Genomic DNA, 18,846 nt, shown 5'->3' with positions numbered 1-18,846 from the left:
TACTAATCCTCATTGTATGCTGATCTAAAAGGAACATTTTTATTATTAGTTAGAACCTTTTAAAGCTATTTTATGTATATTTATGGTTTTAAGATGAAAAAGGTCAATCATCTCTAAAATAAAAGCTATCTCATGCTAATAAATATAGAAAAGTTCTAAAAGTGCTTTAAGAAAAAAAGTTATTTCCTGATTTACTATTGTTTATTTTAAACTATTAAGTGGGGGGGGGGGGGAAGAATTGTGCATCCATAGAACTGTGCTAGTCACTAGTAATATAAAAATGAAAAATAATATGCCAAGCACTAATTTAAGTGCTTTTTACAAATATTTCATTTAATCCTTACAACCCCAAGAAGTAGGAGTTAATATTATTTTCATTTTATAATTCAGGAAATTGAGGCAAACAGAGGTTAAGTGAGTTGTCCAAAAATACCTGAGGATGAATTTGAACTCAAGTCTTCCTAACTAGTTCCAGCACTCAATCCACTGTACTACCAGCTGCCTCCCATATAAAGATGTGTACAGTAGAAGGGAACTGGGATGGTAAGGTCACACTGACAAAGTGTGAAATAAGGCTGGAAATAAAACTATATAAATGTAATGAAACTCCTCTTTTGAGTTAGTAATAAAATATATTATTGAATATAACTTAGATGATTATGGATCACAAATCCAAATTCAAAATTCTATTGAAAATACAAGCTATAAAAGATCTGATATTAGGCATCTAATAATTTGTCTTTCTCTAAAAAGCAAAACAATACAAAATGTTCTGGTTAATTTACATTTTAGAGAACATAGATCACATTATCATGATCAATATTACAAACAAGAGGCAGCAAGGTAGAGAAGACAGAAGGAGGGATAATCAGGATGACTAATGTTTAAGTCTTACCTCCGATATATATCAACTATATGAATCTGGGGAAGTCACTTAATACTGCAGTAAACCTTTGCAACTCTCTAAGACTAGAAGTAGCAAAAAAGGTTGCCATCTGCCCTAGTAGAGCAAGTTTCCACTTTTGTGAGCTCCTTTTCACCAATGTAATTCAAGATCCCAACAAATTTTAAAATTACAGGCAAATTTGCAACTTCCAAGATTATTTCCCCACTAATTATAATAGGTACACTTATATAGTATTATTTCAAGATTTGCAAGATACTTTGCTCACAAAACCTTATGAAATACAGTATCTACAAAGCTGCAAATAATATAATTCACTTTTTTCATAATTTACCTTTTCAAGAAGAGACGAGTTTTCCTTCTTTGTCAAATTAAGTTCATTCTCCAGATTGGCGTAAGAATTTTGCAAAGCTTCTAAACTGTTATACAAAGTTTCATTCTTTGATAGTTCTTGGATCTTTTGCTGTAATTCAACTGTAAGATGTTCCAGCTGTGACTTTTCTTTTTCCCAGAGTTGCTGCTCTGCCTCCATCTGGGTCAGCATAGAAGTGAGTTTTCCGAGGTCCTGAACTTGCTTTTGCAGTATTCCATTTTCTTCAGTTGTTTTCTCTAATTTTTGTTTGTTATTTTCTATTTCTTGAATAAAATCATTGACAGAAGATTTCAGCATAGCATTATTATTTTTAGTCTCTTCAAGCTGCTGCAGCAAGTGAATCTTCTCATGCTTTAAGCAATCCACTTGACAATTTAGATCCTGTTCACTGGCCTTATGTATATTGTGTTCTTCCTGAAAGGATTCTATTTTCTCATTTAGATCATTCAACTGTTTTTGAAGCAACTCTGTTGTATGTTGGGATTCTTCTTTAAGTTTTCTCTTTTCCTCTTCCTTTTTTTCTAGTAAACTTTCAAATGAAACATTTAACATTTTCAGTTCTTCCACTTGAGCCTGCTTTTCTTGTAGTTCTTTCAAAACATTTTGTTTTTCTGATGACAAAGAAACAAGTTCAGTTTCCAAACATTTTAGGTTTTTGGTCAACTTTTCTGACTCACACAGCTGCTTCAACATGTTTTCTTTTTCTGATGTTAAAGAAGCAAATTCTGTTTCTAAGGATTTTAGGTTTCTGGACAACTTTTCTAATTCAGATGTTTGACTCTGTCTTTCTTGCAATTCTTTTGACATGTTTTCTTTTTCTGATCTTAAAGAAATCACTTCAGTTTCCAAACATTTTAACTTTATGAGCATTTCTTCTAATTCACAAGTGTGACCTTGTTTTTCTTTCAGCTCCTTTAATATATTTTCTTTTTCTGACCTTAAAGAAGCAACTTCAGATTCAAAAGACTTCAGATTTTTGGTCAACTCTTCTAATCCTGACACTTGATCCTGCTTTTCTTGTAGTTGTTTTAAAATATTTTCTTTTTCTGATGATAAGGAAACCACTTTAGTTTCCAAACATTTTAGATTTTTAGTTGACTCCTCTAATTCACACAGCTGCTTCAACAGATTCTCTTTTTCAGATGTTAAAGAAGTAAATTTAGTTTCCAAAGACTTCAGACTTTTGATCAACTGTTCTAATTCAGACAGTTGACTCTCCTTCTCTTTTAACTCTTTTGACATGTTTTCTTTTGCTAACCTTAAAGAAATAACTTCAGTTTCCAAACATTGTAGGTTTGTATTCATCTCTCTTAATTCACAAATTTGATCCTGTTTTTCTTGTAAATCTTTCAATATATTTTCTTTCTCTGATCTTAAAACAGCAAGTTCAGTTTCCAAACATTGTAGTTTTCTGGTCAACTCTCCTAATTCACACTTATAAGCCTGCTTTTCTTCTTGTAGGTCCTTCAAGATATTTTCTTTTTCTGACTTTAAAGAAGCAACTTCAGGTTCCAAGAACTTTAGACTTTTGGTCAATTCTTCCAATTCACACACTTGAGTCTGCTTTTCTTCTAACACCTTTGACATGTGGTCTTTTTCTGATCTTAAGGAAACAAGTTCAGTTTCCAAACATTGTAGGTTTCTGGTCAACTCTTCTAATTCACACTTCTGAGTCTGCTTTTCTTCTTGTAGGTCCTTCAAGATATTTTCTTTTTCTGACCTTAAAGAAGCAACTTCAGGTTCCAAGAACTTTAGACTTTTGGTCAATTCTTCCAATTCACACACTTGAGTCTGCTTTTCTTCTAACACCTTTGACATGTGGTCTTTTTCTGATCTTAAGGAAACAAGTTCAGTTTCTAAACATTGTAGTTTTCTGGTCAACTCTTCTAATTCACACTTCTGAGTCTGCTTTTCCTGTAGGTCCTTCAAGATATTTTCTTTTTCTGACCTTAAAGAAGCAACTTCAGATTCCAAGGACTTTAGACTTCTGGTCAACTCTTCCAATTCACACACTTGACTCTGCTTTTCTTGTAATTCCTTTGACATGTGGTCTTTTTCTGATCTTAAGGAAACAAGTTCAGTTTCCAAACATTGTAGGTTTCTGGTCAACTCTTCTAATTCACACTTCTGAGTCTGCTTTTCTTCTTGTAGGTCCTTCAAGATATTTTCTTTTTCTGACCTTAAAGAAGCAACTTCAGGTTCCAAGAACTTTAGACTTTTGGTCAATTCTTCCAATTCACACACTTGAGTCTGCTTTTCTTCTAACACCTTTGACATGTGGTCTTTTTCTGATCTTAAGGAAACAAGTTCAGTTTCTAAACATTGTAGTTTTCTGGTCAACTCTTCTAATTCACACTTCTGAGTCTGCTTTTCCTGTAGGTCCTTAAATATATTTTCTTTTTCTGACCTTAAGGAAGCAACTTCAGATTCCAAGGACTTTAGACTTCTGGTCAACTCTTCCAATTCACACACTTGACTCTGCTTTTCTTGTAATTCCTTTGACATGTGGTCTTTTTCTGATCTTAAGGAAACAAGTTCAGTTTCCAAAAATTGTAGTTTTCTGGTCAACTCTTCTAATTCACACTTATAAGCCTGCTTTTCTTCTTGTAGGTCCTTCAAGATATTTTCTTTTTCTGACTTTAAAGAAGCAACTTCAGGTTCCAAGAACTTTAGACTTTTGGTCAATTCTTCCAATTCACACACTTGAGTCTGCTTTTCTTCTAACACCTTTGACATGTGGTCTTTTTCTGATCTTAAGGAAACAAGTTCAGTTTCCAAACATTGTAGGTTTCTGGTCAACTCTTCTAATTCACACTTCTGAGTCTGCTTTTCTTCTTGTAGGTCCTTCAAGATATTTTCTTTTTCTGACCTTAAAGAAGCAACTTCAGGTTCCAAGAACTTTAGACTTTTGGTCAATTCTTCCAATTCACACACTTGAGTCTGCTTTTCTTCTAACACCTTTGACATGTGGTCTTTTTCTGATCTTAAAGAAACAAGTTCAGTTTCTAAGCATTGTAGGTTTCTGGTCACCTCTTCTAATTCACAATTTTGAGCCTGCTTTTCCTGTAGGTCCTTCAATATATTTTCTTTTTCCTTCCTTAAAGAAGCAACTTCAGATTCCAAGGAATTTAGGCTTCTGGTCAACTCTTCCAATTCACACACTTGACTCTGCTTTTCTTGTAACTCCTTTGACATGTTATCTTTTTCTGATCTTAAGGAAACAAGTTCAGTTTCTAAGCATTGTAGGTTTCTGTTCAACTCTTCTAATTCACAATTTTGAGCCTGCTTTTCCTGTAGGTCCTTCAATATATTTTCTTTTTCTGACTTTAAAGAAGCAACTTCAGATTCCAAAAACTTTAGACTTCTGGTCAACTCTTCCAATTCACACACTTGAGTCTGCTTTTCTTGTAACTCCTTTGACATGTGGTCTTTTTCTGATCTTAAGGAAACAAGTTCAGTTTCTAAGCATTGTAGGTTTCTGGTCAACTTTTCTAATTCACAATTTTGAGCCTGCTTTTCCTGTAGGTCCTTCAATATATTTTCTTTTTCTGACCTTAAAGAAATAACTTCAGGTTCCAAGGACTTTAGACTTCTGGTCAACTCTTCCAATTCACACACTTGACTCTGCTTTTCTTGTAACTCCTTTGACATATGGTCTTTTTCTGATCTTAAGGAAACAAGTTCAGTTTCCAAACATTGTAAGTTTCTGGTCAACTGTTCTAATTCACAATTTTGAGCCTGCTTTTCCTGTAGGTCCTTCAATATGTTTTCTTTTTCTGAAGTTAAAGAAGTAACTTCAGGTTCCAAGGACTTTAGATTTCTGGTCAGCTCTTCCAATTCACACACTTGACTCTGCTTTTCTTGTAATTCCTTTGACATGTGGTCTTTTTCTGATCTTAAGGAAACAAGTTCAGTTTCCAAACATTGTAAGTTTCTGGTCAACTTTTCTAATTCACAATTTTGAGCCTGCTTTTCCTGTAGGTCCTTCAATATATTTTCTTTTTCTGACCTTAAAGAAATAACTTCAGGTTCCAAGGACTTTAGACTTCTGGTCAACTCTTCCAATTCACACACTTGACTCTGCTTTTCTTGTAACTCCTTTGACATATGGTCTTTTTCTGATCTTAAGGAAACAAGTTCAGTTTCCAAACATTGTAAGTTTCTGGTCAACTGTTCTAATTCACAATTTTGAGCCTGCTTTTCCTGTAGGTCCTTCAATATGTTTTCTTTTTCTGAAGTTAAAGAAGTAACTTCAGGTTCCAAGGACTTTAGATTTCTGGTCAGCTCTTCCAATTCACACACTTGACTCTGCTTTTCTTGTAATTCCTTTGACATGTGGTCTTTTTCTGATCTTAAGGAAACAAGTTCAGTTTCCAAACATTGTAGGTTTATGGCCAACTCTTCTAATTCACACTTATAAGCCTGCTTTTCTTCTTGTAGGTCCTTCAAGATATTTTCTTTTTCTGACCTTAAAGAAGCAACTTCAGGTTCCAAGGAATTTAGAGTTTTGGTCAACTCTTCTAATTCATACACTTGCCTCTGCTTTTCTTGTAACTCCTTTGACATGTGGTCTTTTTCTGATCTTAAGGAAACAAGTTCAGTTTCCAAACATTGTAGGTTTATAGTCAACTCTTCTAATTCACACTTTTGAGCCTGCTTTTCTTGTAGGTCCTTCAACATATTTTCTTTATCTGCCCTTAAAGAAGCAACTTCTGGTTCCAAGGACTTTAGACTTCTGGTCAACTCTTCCAATTCACACACTTGACTCTGCTTTTCTTGTAACTCCTTTGACATATTGTCTTTTTCTGCTCTTAAGTTAACAAGTTCAGTTTCCAAACATTGTAGGTTTCTGGTCAACTCTTCTAATTCACACTTTTGAGCCTGTTTTTCTTCTTGTAAGTCCTTCAACATATTTTCTTTTTCTGAAGTTAAAGAACTAACTTCGGTTTCCAGGTTTTTTAGACTGATGACCAACTCTTCCAATTCAGACACTTGATTTTGCTTTTCTTGTAGATCTTTCAAAACATTTTCTTTTTCTAATCTCATAGTGACAAGTTCAGAATCTAAGCATTTTAGCATTTCAACTAATTCTCCTAATTCAAAAATCTGATAATTATTATTTTGCAATTCTCTCAGTGCATTTTCTTTTTCTGACCGTAAGACAACAACTTCTTTTTCCAAACATTTCAGGTTTTGAATCAACTTTTCTAATTGGCAAATATGATACTGTTTCCCCTTTAATTCTTTCAGTACATTTTCTTTTTCTGACCTTAGGGCAACAACCTCTGTTTCTACACATTTTAAGTTTTCAATCAATTCTTCTAATTCGGACATTTGACCCTGTTTTTTAAGCAGTTCCTTTGATATATTTTCTTTTTCTGACCTTAAAGAGGCAACTTCAGTCTCCAAAAACTGTAGAGAGTGGGTCAAGTTTTCTAATTCATACACTCGACTTTGCTTTTCTTTATGTAATTCATTTGATATGGCTTCTTTTTCAGTCCTTAATGCCACAAGTTCTGATTCTAAATATTTCATAGTTTGAGTTAATTCTTCTACTTCAGACACTTGATTTTCTTGCTGGTTTTTAGACATGCTTTCTTTTTCTGCCCTTAAAATAACAACCTCCATCTCCAGAGATTTTAGGGTTTTAGTCAATTCTTCTAATAGGTAATTATGATTTTCTTGTAGTTCAATAGACATGTTTTCTTTTTCTGACTTTAAGGAAACAATACTTTCCACATACTTTAAGAATTCAGACACTTTACTTTGATTTTCATGTAGTTCTTTTAACACATTTTCTTTTTCAGATCTTAATGCAAGAATTTCTGTGTCAGAAAGTTTTAGATTTCTACCTAACTCTTCTAATTCAAGCATTTTATTTTGCTTTTCTTGCAGCAGTTCTTTTGATAAATTTTCTTTTACTGACTTTACAGCAATAAGTTCTGTTTCTAAATGTTTTAGTGTTTGGTTCAATGCCTCTAATTCAGACACTTTAGCTTGCTTTTCTTGTAGTTCATTCAGTATATTTTCTTTTTCTGAACTTAAAGTGACTGATTCTAAACATTTGTGAGTTTGGGACCACTCTTCTAATTCAGAAATTTGACTCTGAGTTTCTTGAAGGTTTTGCAACATAGTTCCTTTTTCTGAAATTAAATTTACAACTCCAGTTTCTCCAAAGTTTTGAATCAATTCTTCCAATTCAGACACTCGTTTTTCTTTTTCTTTTAGTTCATCCAAAATAATCTCTTTTTCTGATTTTAATGCAACTAGCTCTGATTTTAAAAAACTTAAGGTATGAGCCAACTGTTCCAATTCAGACAACTGACCTTGTTTTTTTTGTAATTCTTTCACTATATTTTCTTTCTCTGTCCTTGAAGCAAAAATTTCCATTTCCAAACACTTTATAGTTTGGGTTAATTCTTCCAATTTAGACTGTTGACCTTGATTTTCTTGTAATCCATTTAACATATTTTCTGAGCGTAAAGCAGATAATTCCAATTCTGACCTTTTTAGGCCTTTAGTTAACTCTTCCATTTGTGTTTTCAGTGTTTCCAATTCAGACTTCGCATTCTCAGCATCAAGAATGATTGCTTCTTGATTTTCTTCTGACATTAGCAATTCTCTTTCAAGTGCTTCAATTTTGTCCTTAAATGAGTCAGCTTTACGTTCACTTTCCTTCAGCTTTTCTAAAACATGGTGTTTTTTCTTTTCATCAGCTTCTATGCGGACTTTTAGTTTTTCTATACCATTTTTCAGCTGGTGTACTTCTTCTTGTGTTGAGTTCAATCTTGCTGCAATTTCACCTTTCTCAATTAGAGAACCCTCTAAGGCTTTAGAAAGGTTTACATTTTCTGCTTCTACATCATTCAACTTGGCTTGCTGGTTTTCCAATTGTCTTAGAAATAGCTCTTTCTCATCAGTCAATTGACTAATTTCATTTTTCAAACCATCTTTTATCAAACTAAGCATCTGTGCATCCTTCTCTAAATTCTGAAGCTGTTCTTGGAGATAATCTTTGTCTTTTAATAATTGGTTTACATCAGATGACATGGTCTGAAGGAGTTGTGTTTTGTCTCTTACCTCAGATTCTACTACTTGTATATGTTGCAGAGATTTCCTTTGACTTGACTCAAGTACTTTTACTCTTTCCTTCAATTCATCACATATTTCTTCCATTTTCAGTTTTGACTTTAATAGAATATCTAGTTCTCCATTAAGTTGGTTCCTCTCAGAAATGATTAGAGAAAGCTGTTCTTCAAGATTGGATATCACTTTCTGTTTATTTTCATTATCTTTTTCTAAACAGAGATTCTTTGTTTGAAGACTTTCCAAGTCAGCTTCAAGGGAGAAGGCATGATTTTCAATGCTGGTTTTTTCAGATTTTACCTTTTTGAATTCATTTTCAATTTCAAGAAATTGTTCTTTCCAGCTTTTATTTACCATTGCTACATCATCTTCAACATCTGTAGTGTCTGTGGATATAACTTTGCACATTTCCAAACCAGAATTTAAGTTTTCCAAAGATGTTACTCTTTGAAGTAATTTTTGATTATCATAAGAGAGAAATCTCAATTTCTCATTCAGATCTGATTTTTCTTTCTGAAGTTCCTGAATTACTTTTTCTAATTCTGAACACATACAAATCTTAGCAGTTAATTCAGCTTTTTGTAAATCCACCTTGTAATCTAATTCTTTGATTTCACTGAGCAATCTATCAACTTTTTTGTCCCTTTCTTCTATGCCATGGATTAACTTCAAGTTTTCATTTGAAGTCTCTTTCACTTTAAATTGTAGATTCTGAATGAGTACCTGATTCTCAAGGAAATCCATAGCAGCCAAAGTATCATTACTAGAAAATGATGATTCCGGAATGCATTCTGAATGAGTTTTATCTGATGAACGTCTATGCTCATTTTCTAAATTCACTTCCCTGGAATATACTGCTACAGAACTAATGCCCTCAATTTCAGCTATTTCCTCACACTCCGAATTAAAGGTATCTTGAAGATTCTGCTTATAAATTTGTAGTCCGTCACTCTTAATTATCTTTTCATTGATGAATGAAACATGTTCTTCTGCTTTATCCAAGATACTGTTTTCTTGGTCTTTCTTAATTGCCTGTAAGTAGGAAAAGTCAATAAGAAAGCATTTTATTTTTCACAAAGAAATACATAAGTAGGCCAGAAATTAATTTCTAGATTTTTTTTACAATAAAAAAGATTAAAATGCAACTTTCTTCCTATTTGCCTCCAAACCCAGTTCTCAAGTCTCCACTAGGATTATCAAAGCAATTTTTAAATGTTATTTTTTGGTTCAAGGTAAATAATAGCAACTTATGTTATATAAGACACAACTGGGGCAGGAGGTCTAAAAAATTCTTTAGAATAGACATATAAAACTTTTTTTTCTTTCAAAGATATCATTTTTTAATTTAGTTTAACTTTTTAAGATTTCAACAATTTTAAACAAAAATGAATGTTTAAATATCTAAAAATTAAATTGTACATGAAGAAATCATTATTCAATGAAACAAAATTATGTTTTAAATAGGTATGTCAGAGTTAGCTACCAGGCCAAAATTTTCCAAACACAGGAACTAATTATAAAGAATTCTTACTATCTGCCATAAATCTAAAATATAAGATTCTTCCTGAGAAGGCACACAAGGGGTCAATTCATTCACATAACTTTAATGTCCAAACTGTCACCTAGGACACACATTAAATTATCAGCACTGATATGACCAAGCAAATGAGCACCAGGAGAACTAAATGCATGAAAGTTTCAAATAATTTCACTTCACTTAAAATCATCATAGAAACAATTAATACTGGGCATGATACACCTAAGCAATGACTAGTTCAAACATAAACACTTACTAACTCATTAGTGGTTAATAAACATATATATACATATTTTCCTTCAAGTTCGTGTTCAAATATTATATTATTCCAAATAAACAATCACCACAAATAGTTCCCTATAGAGTATGGTTGCAATAATGTCAATAGCTGTAGTAATTTGCTAAAGCCAAGAATTAGATGTGCTCATTTTACTACAGTAATAATGGAGTTTTAACAAATTTTAGATAATATATGAATTTAAGCAGGTTTATTTTCTTTTAATATTCAGGAACTTAATCATTATACTGGAATTAATGCAATATAAATACCTTTTTTCATTCGAACAACAAATGGAAGGGGAAAATAAACATAACATACTTACATCTTCACCTTCAGCAATAAGGAATGAGCGAGAACTTAATTCGAGGTCTTGAAGTTGAAGCCCTGCTACTTCAAGTTGAAGTGACAAGTACTCAGACTGTTTCTTTTCTGCTGCCAATTTTGACTCCATTTCCATGGTCACATTTGCCAGCTTCTCTTGCCACTGTTCAATTTCTGACAAATACTGTTTTCTGAGGAATTCTAGCTCATTTCTTTCAGAACATATGAGTTCTTTAAGCTCTTGAATCTCTTTATCCTTCATAATTTTCTGATTTTCATATTTGTCTTCAAGATTCTTGATTGATATCTGGTAACTTTGGCAAAGTGTCTCAAATTCTTCAATATTCAAATTGGGACCAGATCTAGTATTCTTGGTCATAAAGCCTGCATCAAGACTGCTACAAGGGCTTTCATCTATATTAGCACTGGATTGATTGTCTAAAAGATTCTCCTCTAAACTATTTAAAGAAGGTATTTCTCTTGTTTCTTCAAATAAATCCTTATAAAAAGAAGATTCCACAAAACTTGTAAGATTGGCTATTTCATTCATACAGGATGATAAAGACTCGCCCTCCTCAGCCACAATTTCTTCTTTACCAGGAGTGAGCTGCTTCATCAAATCAGTTTGTATATTTTTAAGATTCACCGACAATACAGAATTTTCAGCCTTTAATGTGTCTGTGTAAGAACATAGCTCTGACAACTTAGAGCTCATGTGGCAATGCTGTTCATGTAAAATTCTGTGTTCAATTTGCAAAGATGAAAATTTTTCCTGTAACTCAATGAAATGCATTTGAACTTCTTTGTTTGACAGTTTCAAATGTTCATAGTCATTACCACCTTCAATTCTACCCTCTATAAGTTCTAAGCAAATAGACTTTGGTTGATCAAATTGTTCTCTAAATTCATCTTTACCATTCTCTTTTATAAGTTCACCAGAAAGATCACTGTTTTTATTATTTAGCGTTTTAACTTCATTTACTAGTTTCTCTACTTTTTCTGCCATTTTGGTAGTTGCTAAGATACATTCTGATTTTGAATCATTCAGTTCAGAAGTCAGTTCTAACTTTTCAGTTTGCAAAATCTCACACATTTTCTCTAATTCATTTAGTTTATTTACTGTTGTCTGCAGTGAAGTCATCAATTGCGCATTATCATTTTGGCTTGTGGATAGTTCGTGAAGAACTGAAATATATTTTTCATCCATTTCTCTTTTACAATGTTCATAGTTGCTAGTTTCAAATGACTGATCAGATGAATCTCTAATTTTTAATTCTTTTTTTATCATTTCTAATTCTTGCTGTAAGACTTCTTTCTCCTTTTCACTTTCTTTAAGTCTTAGTTCCATATGTTCAATGACTTGCTCAAGTGATATCACTTGTGCATTATGAGTATTTAAAGAACTGTCTTTAGCTTCAAGATTCAAATGTAACATTTCAATCTGAGTTACCTCAAGATTATCTAATTCATTTACAGACTCACTGATTTGTTCAGAAGCAGGACTGCTAGTAAGAACCAATTCATTCATTTGAACATTCTTTCCCTTAACTAATTTCATTAGTCGATCATTCTCTTGAAGCAAGAAATGATGTTGTTCTTGCATTTTGTTTTGTTCATCTTTGAAATTTGATATTTCTTGTCTTAAGCCATCGGCTTCAATCTTTGAACTATTTTGAATAGCCACAACCTCAGCTCTCAATCTACACTGCATTGTCTCCATTTCAAAAATTAATTTCTCATTTTTCTCCTCAGCTAAAGCCAGCTTGCTCATGTAATCTTTGTGTTCTCTTGCAAAAGCTTCTTCTAGTTCTTTTAATTCATTGTTTCCTTTTCCACAAAGACTAGTAATAGTATGTTCCTTTAAGATACATTCCAATTCAATGTTTTTTTCTTCCATTAATTTATATTTTTCTTTAAGAATTTCAAGTCCCTTTTCAGCTTCTTCACATCTCTTTAGCAAAAGAAGTTCTTCCTCTTTACTCCTATCAGATAGCTCTGAAATAGTTTTCTCTCTTTCAATAAAGCAGTTTGAAAAACTAACATTTTTTTGTATTAAGTTCATTTTTTCTATATTTAAAATTGCATTAATTTCCTTAAGATTGCCATTTTCATGGATTAGTTCTTCAATTTCTTTCTTGTTTTGAAGGAGAATTGAATTAATTTCCTTTATTTCAGAACTCAGCTTCTTTACTGACTCTTCAAGTAACTGGTTTTTGGTTTTTAAATCCTTAATCTCTGCTTCTCCATACTCTAATTGTTCACTCAACTTTTGTAACTGTTTATCCTTGTTCTCAAGAGCAATTAAAGTTTCATCAATGACTTTATGATGCGAATTGCTTTCTTCTAACTTATTAATGCACAGGTTTGTTTCAGTAACAAAATTTATATGTGTATGTTCTACTTTAATCAGATTTTCTTCTAATTCACCTTTGATTTGTACCAACTCTTCACAATGCCTTTGTAAATCTGAGTTCAATTGACTTTGAGAGTCAGCAGACAACTCAGATGAAGAAACTTTATGTTGCAATTTGGCTACATTTTCCATACTCTGATCTTCTGAATGTAATTTAGTTCTCTTATCTCCCTGTTCTAAAGGTAGGCTTCCTTGAATTTCAAGTATATTTGAAATAGAATTATTCAATACTGGTTGCTCTAAGATCAAGAGATCCCTACCACAATAATCTTCATTCATCATTTGAGAAGAATTTTCAGATTTTACTAAACTGCTGATCTTTTCATATTGTATATGCAATTCTTCATAACGCTGATCTTTCCCTATTATTTCACTGGAGAGTAACTGTAGTTTTTGTTTCAAATGTTCAACTTCTGTAGTTAACTGAACTATCTTCAAGGAGAGATTTTCTACTTCCTTTTTATATTTCTGATCTGAGTATTCAGCCTTTTGCTGGAGCTCTTCATAGGCTTGTTTCTGTGCTTCTAATTCTATATTTTTTCCTTCTATTGCATTCTGAAGATTTTTGATCTCTAAGCCTAATTTTTCATTTTCCGTTTCCATTATTTTGAAGCTTTCATTAACATCGTGACTCTTCACATGCTGCGTCTTCAGACATATTTCCAAATTACTAATTGTGCTTTGCAGGCCTTCCTTTTCTAACAATAACTGATTCAAAAGTTGTTCTTTTTCATTTTTCCACTGAGAAAATAGAATTGTCTCTTTTTTCAGTTCTTCACATTCCTTTTCCTTTAATCCCAAGGTATTCAGTAACCCTTCTAACTCTCTCTGTATGTTAAGTAATTTATCATTTAGCTGTTCAATATGATGTTCCCTTTTTTTCAGCAGATCTTGAGAACAATCCCGTTGCTTTTCCAGATCCGCCACTGCTAACTCCAACACTGAAGATTTTTCCTGTTGATTTATTTTTTCTTGTAGAGCTTTTAAAACACCCTCTTGAGTGGCATTCTTATCTAAAAAACATAAGGCTTTTAATTAATTATAATCCATAGGACAATTCCCAATTATAGTGCATTAACCACTAGATAGATATATATATACATTTCTACAATATAATGGACTCCTGATTCCTAATTATTTGGGTTTATACATGCTAAGAAGGAAACTATCATTTATGGGAGATTAATTAGGAAATGTTCTTTCAAACAATACAGATAGCACTAAAAGATACATATAGTAATCTTTCCTTCTCAGTGGGCTAGAAGCTTTCTCATTCTTTTTCAGCAAATCAAATTATATATGAGTCATGGGCAAAGAAACAAATTGAGATTATAGCAAAGCCTGGAAGGGATTATTCCATTTCCTAACGCATATTATTCCTGTAATATTTTCTGAGTTTTTTTAAAATAACTTGTAAGGTTGATATTATCCTGATAGTTCTGAAAAAGAAGCTGCTAGAATCACCTGTGACTACTCAGAACAAACAGTTTCAATCATCTGGCATATGGTATCTTAATATGGCACCTGAAATTACAAACTAATTAGAATGAAGTGAAGCTCCTCTATCTCCCCAAAATAACCTATTTTATAGCTGGGAAGATCATGGTAAGAGATCTTTGCTGTATGGCATGACTTCATGCATAACACAACTTCAATCCAATTATGGAAATAGTAATGGCAATCTGCATAAGTCTTCCAGCAGGAAAGATGTAATTGATATTTCTACTAGCTGTTGTTTTTAAAACAGTAAAGAGCAAAAGTTGTTTTAAGCAAGAATGAAATTATTTAAATTCAGATTACTTAGAAATGTGTATTGTAAAACTTATTGAAAAATATAGTCATTTTACCAGTAAATATAAGAAGGAAATAAAAATAAGTATATATGAATAAGATATGGCAACAAATGTATGTTAACAAAATTCAATTGTAAATTCAAGTGCTATTAAAAGGATACTTCTTTGGCAGCAAAAATATCAAATGAAATCACTAAAATAAATCTCAGAAAATAGTCAGAGGTCCTGGGAAATAATATATTTAAATAAAAGTTGATTATAAGTGTTATGATTGAATATAAGATACTGTAGGGCACAACGTTCCAAGCACATACAATTTATTGGTAAGATTAGCAGTTACCAATAAAAAGGGTCTCTCAGCTTTTCAGCAAGCCAAAAGATCCCTGATGAGGTGGATGGTTCTCTTTTAGATCCAAAAGAAGGTACATTCAGAAGATGGGAAAAGCAATATGGCTGAATAAAAATTAGGAATGTGGGGGTAGCAACAACACCACCTTCCATTCTGTCACTAAGAAATGTTGATTCCTGAAGTCCACCTGCAAGGATATTTCAGTAATATTGAACCAGCTTTCCTTGGATAACAGACCAGACATTCTGGCGTTCAGCTGCATCCTTCAAGGATAACATTTCTTGACACAAGAACAGAACAGTACTAGCAGGTGAACTTCTAAAACATAGATCAGAGACAATGATTTTGAGGAAAGCTAAAATTTCCAAACTTAACTTTGGACACAAATGATGCATGACTCACAGTTATAAAAAATGTTGGCAGTGATAACAGAATGCTATAAAACAAATTAAGATCAAATTGATTTTCCCAATTTCTGTGAGAAAAATTGTAATGATGAAATGAATACTCTTGGTGTAACTCGTACCCAAGATATAAAAAACAATATTGTGGAGAAAGTGATTTCTGGAACAGTTTTGTTTGGAAAGTATTTACCATTCTTTCAAAGAACTACAAATTAGCCATTTGGAGGTTTTAAATTTGAAATCATCACAATTATCATAATTGTTGATAATATAATATCATATCATATTGTTGAAATAAGTTACATGTAAAAATTCATGTACAAGATATTCAAAGATTTATATCTTCTTCTCTTAATGAAAAACAGTATAGATACCAAATACTTAGATAGTTATGTAAGTTACCTTTCATTTCTTCTGCAAGATTCTGACTCTGCTTTAAACAATGTTTCATTTTCTTGAGTTCTTCCTCCAGTTGGTTGACTTCTCTTGATTTTTTATCTAACTGATGGCTGAGAAGTTGTTTTTCCTGCATCATTTCCTAAAATATTAATAAAACTTGATAAGCCAAAAAAAGTCTTTTCTAGAAGAACATTAAGTGACAATAATGTGGGTACTGCATACTGAAATAACTGCTGCTACCTTTGTATGGTATTGTAATATGAAATTGATTAATGGATGCCAAATTCAGTAAAAACTTTTACTTATGCTCCTTAATCAAGGCAGTGAAAACTAGCCATATTGAAATTACCTAATCACAATTTTATTTTGATACTTCATTAAATAAAAGTACTTTTAGGAGCTATGGAAAGACAAGTAAATGAATACACAGTAAAGCTTTGAATTTAGTTCACAAATGCAAAGTAAAGCTTTGAAATTGGTACAATAATTACTCAAAATAATTAGGAACTAAGAAATATATTTTTTTTTCTTATTGGAATAAGTTAATTTTTTAAAACATACACAAAAATGTCGACCCATTTCATTCATCTTCAGCAGCTGAAGTCTCTCCACCCTTGGTGTTCCTAACATATATCACTTATACTCTATTTGGGAACTAACTTAATCAGACCTTTAACTAAGCAGTTCCAGAAAGGCTGCCTAGGCTAGAGAGTCCTGGATCATCAGTCTCTCTGAGACTAGCATAGAGCTGCTAAGTTTTTAGTTGGGAACCTCATTAAAGAGTATGTCCAATATGTTGATATGTTCATATCCTTTGAACCAGAGAACTCTACTACTAGAAATCTACTTCGCCGAGGAATCAAATGCAGAAAGGCTTCTTATATATCAAAATATTTAGAGCAACAATTTTGTGGCAACAAAGTACTAACAATGAAGGTGGCAACAATAATTAGGATTAACTAGAATCATTGTGGCATATTATAATAATGGAATATTATAGTGCTATGAGAAACTATATTAACAAAAATTCAGAAAACCGTGGAATAATTTTTATGAACTGATTGTAAATAAGTATAAATAGAAAAATGATGTACATAAAGACTATATAATGAGAACTCAAAGAATGAAACAAAACTTAATACTGTGTAAAACATGTTTAACTTCAGGAAGACTATGCCCCTCCTTTTCTCTGGACATGTAACAATTTTTGTCATGACAAATGTAATATAATAAAATCTTGTGAATTTTTCTGAGTTTCAATCATAAAGTAAATGTTATGGGCTTAGTATGAGGGGACAATATATACCAGTGACTAGAACTGCCTCCAGAATCAGTGAGACTTTGAGTCAGATCTCACTTTTGACACATATTAGCGATGCAACAATAGTTAAGTTATTTAACTATAAAAGACCTATAAAAAAACTATTAAAAAAATTAACTATAAAAGACCTATAAAAAACTATAAAAAAAAATTAAAGCTAATTATCTACAATAATGGAAACCCATCTAAGGTCCCTCACTGATAAAAACACAAAATGCAGGGATTTTTGTGTTTTTAAGTATGGCAGTGCGATGATCAATGGAATAGATTGGGCACACAATATGCTGTATTAATTGACTAAAGTAACCTAATGTTTCATAAAGCCAAAGATCCAAACTACTGGAAAAACTAGAAAATACTCTTGGCAGAAACTAGGCACTGACTGACCAGGATCCCACACTGAAGGTCAAAATGGACTCATAAAGGGTAATATCATAAGCAAATTACTGGGAAATGAAAAAAATTACTTGTCAGATTTATAAAGAAAATTTTCATGACTAAAAGAAGAGATATTGGGGGGGGAGTCACAGGAGGTTAAAATGTATAATTTTGATTAAATTTTAAAGAGTTCACATATATATATACACAAAATGTAGTCCAATTTGGGAGGAAAGGTTTTTTGGAGAAAAAAATTTCATAGCAATTTTCTATGGTAAAGGTTTCATTTCCCAAATATATACATAAAATAATCAAAGAGTCGTTCCTCAATTGATGAATGGTCAAACAATATGAATAGGCAGTTTAAAGAAATCAAAGCTATTGATTATCATATGAAAAGATATTATAAATCACTAAAAATTAAAAGAAATGCAAATGAAAACACCTTTGAGGTAACAAGTTCAAATTCATCAAAATGGCCAAGATGATAGAAAAGGAAAATAACAAATTCTGGAAGAAACGTGGGAAAAAAAAGAATACTAATGTGCTGTTAGTGGAGTTGTGAAATGATCCAATCATCCCACCATGCACCTATAACACTGCTTAAGTGAAAATGTTTTGCATAACTTTATATGTATAATGGATATATTCTTTCTTATTTTCTCAATAGGTGAGGGAGAAACTAGGCAAGGGAGGGAATTTGGAATTGAAAATAAAACTTGAGCTCATTAGTTGCATTTGTAGAAAACCATTTGTTGAAGGAGAAACATAAAATTAATTACTCTAATAAGGATATGGATTTCATTTACCTATGATAACCTTGTTCATGATGTTCCAGTAGTTTCCATGTTTCCAATGTTTCTTTAGTGTGATGTTTAGCTTTTAATTGTACCTTTAAAATGCCTTAACAAGATTGTACTCTAAAATTCAAATAAAACTGATTCTTAAAAAAAAAAAATACCATCCCCTCCTCTTGACAACACCCTGCTGAACTATTAGATAACAGATGGTGCTGGCAATACTATGTTGGAATACTGCCTTCAATTATCAGCCTAGTTACTACTAGCAGATGGGTACCAATGTAGGAAAGCCAAATGCAAGAAAAAAGAATATGACTAGGGAAAAGTACTTGAAAACTTACTGGCAGCTGTCCGCTCAAGGATACATTTTTAATTTTTTTACAGAGACGGAATTTAATCTAACTCTAATCACTTGCTTCCAAGTCCCTGTCTCTTTATTCACCAAGATGATACTACATCAAATTCAGATTATCTCAGGATGAAGAATC

At 32.2% G+C, this 18,846-nt stretch overlaps 1 protein-coding gene across 1 annotated transcript in view; it reads right to left on the bottom strand.

The window, feature by feature from the left end:
- Positions 1-18,846, bottom strand: part of CENPF (centromere protein F) — a 74,369-nt gene that overhangs the window by 21,574 nt on the left and 33,949 nt on the right. The window contains exons 11-13 of the mRNA XM_056815920.1: positions 15,863-15,998; positions 10,503-13,927; positions 1,239-9,395 (exon numbers count right to left, since the gene is read on the bottom strand). Of these exons, the coding sequence (XP_056671898.1) occupies positions 1,239-9,395; positions 10,503-13,927; positions 15,863-15,998 (11,718 nt within the window). The remainder of the gene's footprint in view (positions 1-1,238; positions 9,396-10,502; positions 13,928-15,862; positions 15,999-18,846) is intronic.

This window comes from Monodelphis domestica, chromosome 2, assembly GCF_027887165.1.
Source record: "Monodelphis domestica isolate mMonDom1 chromosome 2, mMonDom1.pri, whole genome shotgun sequence".
Classification (NCBI taxonomy): Eukaryota; Metazoa; Chordata; class Mammalia; order Didelphimorphia; family Didelphidae; genus Monodelphis; species Monodelphis domestica.
Note: the sequence above shows the minus strand (reverse complement) of the source record. Positions and strands in the feature narration are given on the sequence as shown.